A 12,150-nucleotide genomic window follows, 5' to 3' on the forward strand; every position below is an offset into this window, starting at 1 on the left:
GTGCATCATATTCAAGATGCAGCATTTTATGATGGTCTAGCTCCTCTGTTGTAGGGCTTTGACTTACTTCATTGATTGGGCCCAGCGAACAAAAGGTGAAGTGATCTTCCCATTTCTGTAAATGTAGAATTTAAAAAAGTCAAGTCTCGTCCCCTCATCCTGAACTGATGAATTTAGTCAATTTGTATTGAAATAAAATGGCAGAGAAGACGTTTCACAAAAAGTAGCACGTCTGATATCACCTTTTATGCCGTCATGAATCATTCATTATAAGGCCCATTAATAATAGGGATATAGCAAGTTCACAATGTTTTAATCAATAATGTACATTTCAATATAATCACACACTATGGATATCTCTACCCCTATAAATGCAGCAAAATCTAGATCCTCAGCATAACACACTGCTCAAAGTTTGCCTTGCGCTCAAAAGAGGTACAACTTCCATTTTGTGTTGCAGTATTCTGAATCGAAAAATTGATGCACTTCACTTATGACTGGAGTATAAAGCTGCCTGAAGCGAGTCTGTGAAAACAGCAACTTTATTCAAGAGTTATAGCCAGTACAGAGATAAATTTATGCTTCAACAAGTATTTGAATCAGGATAATGATCTTAAAAAAACAGAGCCCTCAGTGCGATACAGGAGCTCTCTACAGAGACTAGTTTAGGATTGTCTTTCAATGATTATCATACCTATGGCATTTTACTTTTACGCATAGCATGATTGCATAGTACAAGAAGAGTTTGAATATTTCTTTAAGCTGCAACCAGGAAGCATGTTAACTGCAAGAAATGTGTAAACAGATGAGATTTTTTGGTTTAGAGAGAGCAAGAACAGAAAGGGAAAAAAGGTTTCTGGATTGGGAAAATTGAAAAATAGATTCAAACCAAAATAAGTATTTTCTTAAGATAATCAAACTACAAGACCAATGCCTCTTCACAAAGTCAGTGACAAACAGTTCAAAGCCTTTCACTATCAAACAATGCGTAATTTCATTGAAAAAATTATTTAAATTTAGTTTATTGCACAGTTTCTTCAATTGCGGAATAGTTGGCAGTTTCATTTTATTTTAAGTTGAAAGAACTTCAGGATCTAGAGGTGAACACTTGGAGGGATCTGCACATTCCTCCACAATACTACTGCAATTCTTGCTTGTTACATTATAGATCTAATACTACCAGCCTATCATCACAATGCTGAACATTTTTAATTCAAACTAATCTGTGTTGCATTCCATCTTCCCACCACTGACTAGGAATGGAGATTAAAGTTACTTAATCTTTCGTGAAAGACAAATCTGCAAGTCCCCATTACCGCCATTTATAGAGCAAATAAAAGCAAAAATTTCATTAAAAATATTGAGCAAGATATAGAAAAAAGTTCTTGAATAAGCCACTCGGATATATTTTACCAGTAGTATTAAGATGTATAAATGCCGTTCGTTTTAAATGCTATCCATAGCCTTGAACTCGCTGAGAGCCTGTACTGGTGAGACATGCTTTTTCTGAGATGCTCTTTTGACTTTGTGAGTCTCGTCATTCTTTTCTCTCTTTACTAAGGGTTTCTTTTCTGGTGCCCTCATCTTCCATGACACAGCAGGCATGTTCAGTGCTGCCATGCCTTGAGACCTTTGATATTTAGTGGACGCCACGTAAGAAGCCTTTACGGTTTGCACCACAGCATTCATCAAGTTCTTTGCGGCTTGGATCAGGGACATTGCACTGTCCACCTGGAAATCAAGAAAACAGAAACAGGATTGAGTCAGGGCTGCAGCAGAGCTTTGCGTGGAATTAAACAGTTCAACTATTTTAGCCTGTTCAACTCAATATCACAAAATCCTGTATCATTCAGTGATCCTGGTGGCACAAAGTGTTGACACAAACTCCATGAGCGATTGAAACAGCAATGGCAAAATAGAGTTCTGGGTGAGGGGCCCCAGGAGCTATAAAACGTAATATATGGAGAGAGAAAGTTGTATTTTAAAATTTACTGCAAGATGATATGGAGTAATGCCATCTTATGACCTTCCTACCTGTCCCTACAGTCCCAGGTGCTTCCCCAGAGGAAAAATTGAGGCACATTTACCTGCAGGTCCAAGAGCCTACTTTTAAAGCAGTTTTGGAACAGTCTGCACAGGCAGCAAAGTAAAAAGGGAGTACATTTTGTTCTCAAAAGTAATTAAATATTTGCAAATGAAATACATATTGTGGGTAAAATTAAGCCTTTAGTCAAAAGATGGAACATTTTCATTTGACAGTTGGAATACTTTAACATATCAGCAACTGACACTGTGAACCAGCAATGGAAACACCAAAATCAAGATAGTTTACCTTCTTGGAACCCTACCCTGTTTTAAAAAACTGTGCCCTCCTTAACCATAATAGACTATCAACTTCAGTTATAGGTTAATTACAGTAATAAAGATTTTCCAGTTTCAACAGTTTTAATAAGGTAATATTAATATTGCTTTCAGTATCATTCTGGCCAAGCTGAAATTGGCCAGGAAGTCGGAGGTGGGGTGAGGAGAAATGATAACTCTAAGGGTTAAAGCAGTAGACTTGCCCAGAGCAAGAGAGAAGAATAGGCTTGTCAGTTTCAAGGCAGGTCATCAGTAGGATAAAGGCAAACTGGCTGAGAGATACAGTGAGGAATGGCATTGGCAATATCTGTAGAGATGCCTGTGGGCTGAAATGACATCTCCTCATCTAAAGACATCATGAATGTAATGGAGAATGAAAAGCTCAAGTCCGAGGAATATTAAGGGCTAATTATCAGTATAAATTATTTATTCTCATGCAAACAAGCTACTGGAGAACCTAGTCCAGCACCTACCCCCACCTCCCACTATTTTAATACCTAATTTTTAAGCTATGCGGTCCTATGGACCTGCAATAGCCCATGGTTTCCATCACTGACGAGCCAGCTTCTGCTTAAATATAGCAGACAATAAGGTCGTTAGGTCAATGCTGACAACACTTTCTGTGCATTATATGTATGTACGATTTGTGCAGAAAACACAGCTAATTTTAGTTTACACATTGCCCATACAATGCTGAATTCCCTTCCCAGAAGGGCTTCAGTGATCCTTCTTGTGTACAACGGGCAAGAAGCGACATCAGCAGCAGCCCAATGACCCAGAAGTCAACATTTTAAAATCAGTTTGCTTATAATTTGGCTATTGAGTCCAGAGGATCACAACAGGTTGAGGTTCCTCAGTACGAGCAAATTTATACAAAAGACAGGTTAGGGTTTAAATTCAGATTTGAGACTGAGTATCCATTAAGATGCTCCAAGAGTCAGAGACAACCTTCAGGCTATGTAAACTATACAGTCAAAAGCAGAATTGCCTGCAACAGCAATCATCTTAAGCTTTTCAAATCTTTAGCGGACACCAATTTTTTTAAAACTTTTTTTTAAGTCACTCTGTAACATGGAGAAGCCACATTGACATGAAATTTCAAATATGTCTCAGTATATCACCACCTGGATAAAATCTAACACAATACACCCTGGGGCAGGGAGTGAGGTGTAGTAACAATAATAATCATCCTTGCATTTGATATAGCCCTTTTCACGTCTTCTAGACGTCTCAAAGTGCTTCATAGAATATACTGTAAAGTGAAGTTACTGTATATTTGTGGGTGAAACGCGGCAGCCAATTGTGCACAGCAGTGTCCCACAAAACAGTTGTGGATTGAAGTGACCAATTTTATGATTTTTTTTTCTTGAAGGATTATTATTAGGCATGTGGAGTAAGGAAACTTGCCCAAGGTTTCACCCTGCCAGGAATTGAACCCAGGTCTCTCTCTTGCGAGGCAAGTGCTCTAACCACTGAATACAGGACTCCTGTAGTTAGTTGAGTCTAAGCCATTCTCACTTCCCCTCAATGAAACTAGAAACAAATAGTTAGGGATTCTTTCTATTCCTAACATTTATGATGCTCTGTAGTTAGCTGAACAAGAGATATATCCATGGAGCAATCTAAAGTCTCTGCCTTGTTTCCCCCTTCCATCCAAGATCTCAGGATGGATGGGTGACTAAATCCAGAAGTGCAATTACACTTCCTGCCCCAGAGTTCACAAAGAGTAATCTTAACTATTACATAAGATATTTGAAATTCTAAGCAAGTTGATCGTTAATGAGATTATGTAATTTACTCAACATGGCTCTAGGTGATGCGCATTAAATATCCAAACAAGTTAGAAGGCTGAACTGATGATTAACCAGGAGCATTGCAGTTTCATTTGGCCGGGTCAATAGAATACTGGATTCTTTAACTATAAAAAACATATATAAAAACTAATATGTAATTAGTTTAAACAAAACGTGCTAGGAAATTACATGGCGCTATTTGAATTCGCCAAAACAAAATACAACAAAACTTGCGAGTTTCTTTTTCATGAACTTCAAAAACCCATAATCACAATAAATATTTCTAGATAACTGAAGCCTTCTAGCAAACTATTATCCTACATGTGAAACAATTGTAATTTTATAAAGAACCTCAGTGCATCAAAACAACAGTTACAAATTGATTTTCACTGAAACTGGGTTGAAACTTATGCAATGAGAAAGATCTGTGACAAGATACCATTTCCATATGGCATACATATCCAGTCTCTGTTACCAAATAGATGAGAGTATGAAATGCTATTCATTAACTAGTAATGGTTTACTTACCCCAGAGACAATGAGCTCTCCACCCAAGTTCTGGACTTCAGCTTTGACTTTACTGCAGATGTTCAGCTGATGACAGTACAAAGCAATACGCTGCAGATAGGCCAGCAAGTCTTGCTTACAGCTGGAGTCTGGGCACTGCACAAACAAATTCAACATTGCAGTTTTAAACAAAGTGAAAGTTAGGTCACGACCAAGATATTACGAAAATATGATGCATATTGGTTATACTTTTCTACAGTATTAATCACAGTATATCAGGCTCAGCAGAAATTTGTGTAAACATAAGGAAGCATAAAATCAGAACTTGTACAGTGCACAACTGCAGAGCATGAGGTGTTTCATTGCAAATATAATTTAATGTTAAAGCAATGAACCTGCTGAGAAGGGGAACAGAGCTGCCACATCCGAATTCAACATGAATGATCCAGCAAGCGATCTCAGTGACACAGTTTTACATGGCATTTATGAGCAAGGCTGAATGTAATGAGATGCCAGTGGATTTTTTTTTGGTCAGCCAGCTGTCTGACACATACAGAATCCCATCATCATGCTTAAGATTATCCGAACCAAACTGAAAATTCCATGCATCCCACCCACACATGGAAATCCCAGATAGATTATTGGAATGCGCACTCTCTTCCTGGAGAGACGCACCCTGCTTACCTAAATCCGAAAAATATTAGGTGCAGGTTGGCAAGAGCTTCTTAGAGACCCAAGAGTGTGCGTAGGGGATACTACTTGAGTCTAACGTGCCAAAACCAGATAGCTTGCCATTGATACCGCTGTCTGGCAAGTTTTCCTACTGCTGTCCCAACAGGTAGGGCGTTAGGGTCAGAGTTTTGCAGTATATAAATAATGATCCAACCTAGAGTGTTCAAATTCTGGTTATGCAATATTAATAATCAGTCAAAAAGTTTAAAGGAATTTTTAAACTGACTCATCTGCAGACATTACATTGGAGATGTGCAACGAGTTTCAGTAAGTATGCAGCACATTGCTAGAGCATTCCCACAATGTTGAATGAAACAAGCAGGGAGCAAGTTCAGGCCTCCATCTGTTTGCTCTCGTGTGATTTACCAAATCACGGTTCGATTTTGAATTTTGAATAGTACAATTTACAGCAATTATGCAGGGGAAGAACTACTGCAGTTGGTTGCCAAGGTTCATAGGTTACTGAGACACAATTCTAGGTTTAGAACTGTCATGGCTTTCAAAATTATTAAGCTTCCTACCAAAGCACATTTAATCACAAGATGTGGCATCCAAGTGGTTACCAAGTAACCGGACCTTATTTAAAATAAAACTTCTAGCCAGCTCCGTGCAAGTTTCAATAGAAATAGTGGTTTCAAGTGGCACTTCTACACCTGTAAATGTTTCTACTTATCCCAATTTCATATTGAATTTGATGTAGGATAGCTCAAAGTAACATTATGACAAATAGCAATTCCAAGGCAGAGTTATGTGGGAAATATTCATGTCACAGCAGGCTGAGTACTGCACTACTCAAGATGGAATATTTCTGAAACTAGTAATTTCACTACAGAATTCAGCTATCAAGAAACATGCAAACTCACATGCTGAATGACCAAAATCATTACAATGTCCTCAACATGTCGAATATGATTAATCTTTGCGTATAAGAAGCATTTCTCAAAGACTAAACTTAAAAAAAATCAGATGCTATTCTTGGTTACTCAAGCTTCACATACTCGCTATAATTTTGAATCATTGTTTAACGAGTGCCATTTTCCATCATTGGCCAATCGCTGAGACTGGTATCCCAGATAAATTTCCCTTGTGGGATAAAGGTAATATTGTATTTATAATGTAGGTTGAAGAAAAAATAATAATAATCCTTGCATTTGATATAGTGCCTCATCATGTCATTGAGACATCTCAAAGAGCTTCACAGAATACACTGTAAATTGAATTGACTGTATATTTTGTGGGTGAAACACGAAGACTAATTGCTTCCAGCAGTATCCCACAAACAGTCATTGATTGAGTGATCAAATTATTAAGTATCATAGTACAGTTGTCAAGGCAGTTATTTGTGGAATTCAGTGATACATAATGCCCCATTATTGGTTATTAAAAAAGTTTGTTCAAGGTTAGGTATCAGGGCTTCAATTCAACTTCTGGCACTTCCTATTACAACAATGTGATTCTTCTCTCCACCTCCCCCACTCCATCCATCCCTATGGGCTCAGCAACATACCACAGATTACGTACAATATTGTGTTACTGCTCATATTCACCAGGGAATGGGTTGTTCTTACCCAAATTCATTTCACTTGGGATCCTTAGTGCTCAGAGATATAAAGCCAACTTAATCCACTAGGGAACCCAATCCCTTATCTAAGTAAATTAAATATGATTTAATACTACATATAATGGGAACCAGATTAGTTTCAACAATATCAATTTTGCACCACACAATGCTATTCATTGGAATCCATTCTCGAGATAGATATTTCAGTTCAACTATTTAGACCAGAATTTTAGCTCATCATTGCTGATTAATTCCCAGTCAACATCCTTTGTCATACCGACCCCAATGACCCACATTTCTGATCATGTTTATGTATTAGGAGAATGAAGACCAAATACTTCCCACAAAGAGATTAAAGCAGAGGCCATGTCAACTTGAACTTTACATCTCTTAGTGAATAATGGAATACAGACACATTTCCAGACACGTAGGCACAGTCCTTCTTCCTGTCCCTTCATTTTCACTCAATCATGTTGATTGTTTTAACTTTAATTAGAAGCTGTACAACTCTGGCATGCTATTTCTAGGTTATGCAGACCTTCTAACTGCATTTAATGTATAGATCAAACGCCTGCAGGTTGGATTTTACATTAAATGTTGTATGATATATGCATTAAATGCTGGACATCTATGTGGTAGAAAATTCATAGTTTGCTGCTCTATTTGCAGAATTTAGGATGGAACAAAAACAGCAGCAAATTAGATTTGTAAAGCGCCTTTCACGACAGGAGGATGTCCCAAGGCGCTGAACATTCAGGGATTTGGACCCGAGCAGTGGGAGTGAAGGGCAAGGAGAAGGAGGGTGGCCAACTGCACGCTCAAAGAGGAGGGTTCTGAGACACGCTTTGAAGGAGGAACGGGAGGGAGCAAGACCAAGGGATTGTGGGATGGAGTTCCAAAGGGTAGGGGCAGAGAAGCTGAAGGCCCAACTGTCAATGTTGGGGCAGGCCGGTTGGGGGATGTGGAGCAGGTCATAACCTGCTGAGGTGGAGGGAGCAGACAGGTTGATATGGGTTAGCAGGTCACAGATGTAGCAGGGAGCAAGGCTGTGGAGGGCCTTGAAGGCAAGGATTTTGAATTCTATCCACTGGGGGATGTGAAGCCAGTGGAGCCAGGCGAGGGTGGGGGTGATAGGGTCACAAAGCCTGGCGAGGAAGAGGACACGAGCTGCAGAGATGATCTGCAGCTTGTGGAGGGAAGAGTTGGGAAGGCTGACAAGCAGGGAGTTAGCATAGTTGAGCCTCGATGTACATCCATTTCAAACAATTTTCTTTGTCAAAACGGAACTGATCTTACAAACTATTCAATGCATGGCACACAGCTGGTGCCATCTGTTTCCCACTGCAATTTGTTTTAAGGCTAACATTTATTAAGGTGCCCTCATTTGAATATTCTCTGGAGTTGCTTTGTACCATGACAGCCATCACAAACCTCACATCCACGCCTTTAAATGAAATATCGATAGCAATTGTAACAAGACAGCTTGCTAACCTAGAATTTTTCCAGCTACTTCGCATAAAATTAATATTAAGCCATTCCAGAAATAGACTTTCCTGGAACCCAAAAGGCAAAGGTTTCCTTTTAACTAGCCATGGAAGGATAAGGTGCATTAGCTGTCCTAGTCATTGGTGTCAGTTGTATTTAAAATCACACGCTGCTGGTATGTCGGGTCTCACTGCACTGACAGAATTAAAGCAATTAATCAAACATTTGTGGAACAAATGCAGAACAGCAACACAATTACCTTTAAACTTTGCACCAAGTTATCTTTCCTCTGTGAATGGGTGACAATATGCATTACACATTAAAAGTAAAAATAAACTGGACAAAAGCAAAACTGGCCTCAGCCAAACAAAGTGACCTGAGCAGCTCCAATTCCTCTTCCCAAGCAGGAGGTGATGGAGACTTTGTGATAAAGCATACACTGAACAATGGAACCGAAACCAGTTGAATTTGATAATAACGACAACAAGATTTCATTTTCATTCGTCTTGAGACCGGCCTTGAAGGAGGAAAGGGTGGAAGCAAGGCGAAGGCACTGGGGGATGGAGTTCCAGAGCCTTGGGGCTGAGAGCCCGGCCACCGATGGTAGGCCGGTTGGGGCGGGGGATATGAAGTAGTCCGAAGCCAGAGGAACAGAGGGTACGGGCAGGTAAGTAGGGGGATAGTAGGTCGGAGAGAGCAAGGCCGTGAATGGCTTCGTAGGTGAGGATGAGGATCTTGAATTCGATCCTCTGGGGGATGGGGAGCCAGTGGAGGCGAGCGAGGGTGGGAGTGATGTGGTCGCGAAGCCTGGTGCGGGACAGTACACGAGCTGCAGAGTTCTGAATGACCTGCAGTGTGGAGGGAGGGCCGGGAAGGCCGACGAGGAGAGAGTTCCCATAGTCCAGCCTTGAGGTGATAAAGGCGTGGACCAGAGTTTCAGCAGCGTGAGGAAGTGCCGTAGTCTGGCGATGTTTCGGAGGTGATGGAAGGCGGTGCCAGTTGTGGCGCAGATATGAGAAAGAAAGGACAGCTCAGGGTCGAACAGAACCCCAAGGTTCCTGACTGGCTTTGAGAGGTGGAGAGTGCAGCCTTGGATGCTGATGCTGTCAGCGCCTGAGGTGCGGAGGCGCTGACGTGAGCCAATCAGGAGGGCCTCAGTTTTACGCACGTTGAGCTGAAGAAAGTTGTCTCTCGTCCAGGACTCGATGTCGGACAGGCAGCTGTCAGGACATCGGTGGTCGTGGAGTTGAGGGTACAGGAGGAAAGGTAGAGTTGGGTGTCATCCGCATACATGTGGAAGTTAACCCCATGTCTGCGGATGATGTCACCAAGGTGGAGCACGAGGCAGTGCTGGGGCTGGAGGAAAAGCCGTTTGTGGAAACAAAATGAAGACGGTGGGAGAGATACGACCTAAACCACTCAAGGACAGGGCCTTTAAGGCTGAGGTGGGAGGACAAGCGGTGGAGGAGGATCGAGTGGTCGACCGTATCGAATGCTGCCGATAGGTCGAGGAGGCGGAGGTTGCCCTGGTCGCAGATGGTCAAGATGTCATTGGTGACCTTGACCAGGGCGGTTTCTGTGCTATCGGCAGCACGGAAACCTGACTGAAGGGGTTTGAATAATGAATGGGTGGAGAGGAAAGAACGCAGCTGGGAGGCGGCGACTCTTTCAAGGACCTTGGATAGGAAGGGGAGGTTGGAGATGGGCCGGTAGCTTGATAGCTGCGATGCAAAAAGGGAGGGTTTTTTCAAAGTGAGAGTGATGGTGGCAGTTTTTAGGGGAATGGGAACAGAGCCAGAGGAGAGGGACAGGTTGATGATGTCTGTGAGAAGTGGGGCAAGGAGGTGGAGCTGGGGGATAAGGAGTGGAGTGGGGATGGGGTCAAGGGAGCAGGTGGTGGGTTTCAAGGACAGGATGAGGTTGGTGACAGAGGGTGGGGAAACGGGTTCGAAGGTGTGTAGGGGAGGATGGGTAGGAGTCGGAGTGTGGGAGAGAAGGGGTGGAGGGTGGGTAGAAGTTGGAGGGGCAGTGACCACGGAGCGGATTCCCTTGATCTTGGATTCAAGGAAATCCAGCATCTCCTCGCAGTGATGGTTGGAGGAGATGACCTGCACGGGGTGGCGGGGGGGATGGAAGAGTTGGGATGTGGTAGAGAACAGAAGCCTGGGGTTATTCTTCACCTCCAGGATTATCCCGGAGTAGAAGGACGACTTGGCCGAGACTAGAGTGGAGCGGTAGCTTTTGAATAACTTGAAGAGAAGGGGCTTTCTTGCCAATTGTTACTGCTTATTTTGAATGAGTCCAGTAGGCAAGAGAGAGACATATACAAGATTATTCCTAATATTTTCAAAAGGGCATTTATTAAAAATCTGGTTTATTATATATCTAGAAATGCAAATCTTCCATTTTTAACACCTCATTGAGCATCTAACGGCGTTAAAAAAAATAGAATTTACCAAGCCTCCCATTCTGTCAGACTAGATGAAATATCAGTTCTATGTATCAAGCTTCACTGCCTTTAATATCCCAAACGGCCACAAAATAACTTTTATGGGAGGATGGTTTTCCTGTAAAAGTAGAATACATCTAAAATGTATTAGATTAAGTCCAAAATTAATTCTATTAAGACATCTGTAACTGCCAACCCCAAAAGAATAATGTGCATCAACTTATATTAGAATACCCAAGCATCCAGTTTCACAAACATGCTTTTTGATACTACTGGCTCTACATAATGTGAATAGTTTTTTTTAAATGCAGTTTCACTCTAAATAAATGAAAAATGTAAAGGCCATACTCACTTTTCATATTATTATTAGCAATCACAACAGTCTTGTAAACACTCACAACAGGCCTCAACTCATAAAATGTGTCAGCTTATTGCAGATGTTAAGTGTCTCACTGAAGTGTTTAGACAGCCGTTTATTTCAATGAAAAGAAGTGTACAATTTGCAGCTTTTCCATAAATTAGCTATATTTTAACCTCTTTGGAAACAAACATTTTTTATCCATTAATTATTGTAAAGCTATTTAGAGACAGAATAAATACCCATTGAAAATGGACTATTGTTTAGACTCTAAAAAATAAATGTTAATATTTTAGTACATCCTTAGATGTCCAGCAACACTGAGATCATAGTGGCATCTTTTTAAAAAAATGCCATTGCGTTTATGTAAACTAGAATTAGTCCTTTTTGCAGTTTAACATTCACAGGTACGAGCCAACAAGTACTTAGTTGTAACACTGATCAGAGTTCAAGTTTGTCTTTTGTGTTTAACTGTCGCCTAGTTATGTGAATATGATCTTCAAAATTTATAGTAAAAAAAACCTTAAAATGTTACATCAGAAAATATTTTCCCCAAAAATCCCTCCCAGAATGACTATAGCAATTGTATTGGCAAATTTCAGCAGATAAGAATCTCAAACAATTATTTTCTACTTCAAATGATACACCATAGGTGCAGAATCTGTCCTTTCAAAGTTCTATATATTACACAGCAATAAATAAATGTCAGATGCCAACACAACATATTGTGATTTTAGAACAGTGATCAGAACAGTATTTTCATTATGATCTGCAGCAAAAACTCACGTGATCAGCAATTGTACGTCCAAGTTTATCCATCCTTGAACCCGCTTCAGCAATCTTCTTGGCTGCACTGATTACGTCAGATGTATTCTTGAGTGGGCCTTTTCCTCTGCAATAAGAA

General features: G+C 40.7%; 1 protein-coding gene across 4 annotated transcripts in view; it reads right to left on the minus strand.

The window, feature by feature from the left end:
- Positions 1–526: 526 nt before the first annotated feature.
- The window catches only part of ctnna1 (catenin (cadherin-associated protein), alpha 1), a 68,057-nt gene continuing 56,433 nt past the window's right edge, over positions 527–12,150 (minus strand). For all 4 annotated transcript variants that reach the window (XM_007905551.2, XM_007905547.2, XM_007905548.2 and 1 more), the window contains exons 16-18: positions 12,033–12,138; positions 4,683–4,817; positions 527–1,731 (exon numbers count right to left, since the gene is read on the minus strand). In XM_007905551.2, the coding sequence (XP_007903742.1) occupies positions 1,447–1,731; positions 4,683–4,817; positions 12,033–12,138 (526 nt within the window). In that variant the 3' untranslated portion in view covers positions 527–1,446. The remainder of the gene's footprint in view (positions 1,732–4,682; positions 4,818–12,032; positions 12,139–12,150) is intronic.

Source organism: Callorhinchus milii, unplaced genomic scaffold, assembly GCF_018977255.1.
Source record: "Callorhinchus milii isolate IMCB2004 unplaced genomic scaffold, IMCB_Cmil_1.0 Scaffold13, whole genome shotgun sequence".
Classification (NCBI taxonomy): Eukaryota; Metazoa; Chordata; class Chondrichthyes; order Chimaeriformes; family Callorhinchidae; genus Callorhinchus; species Callorhinchus milii.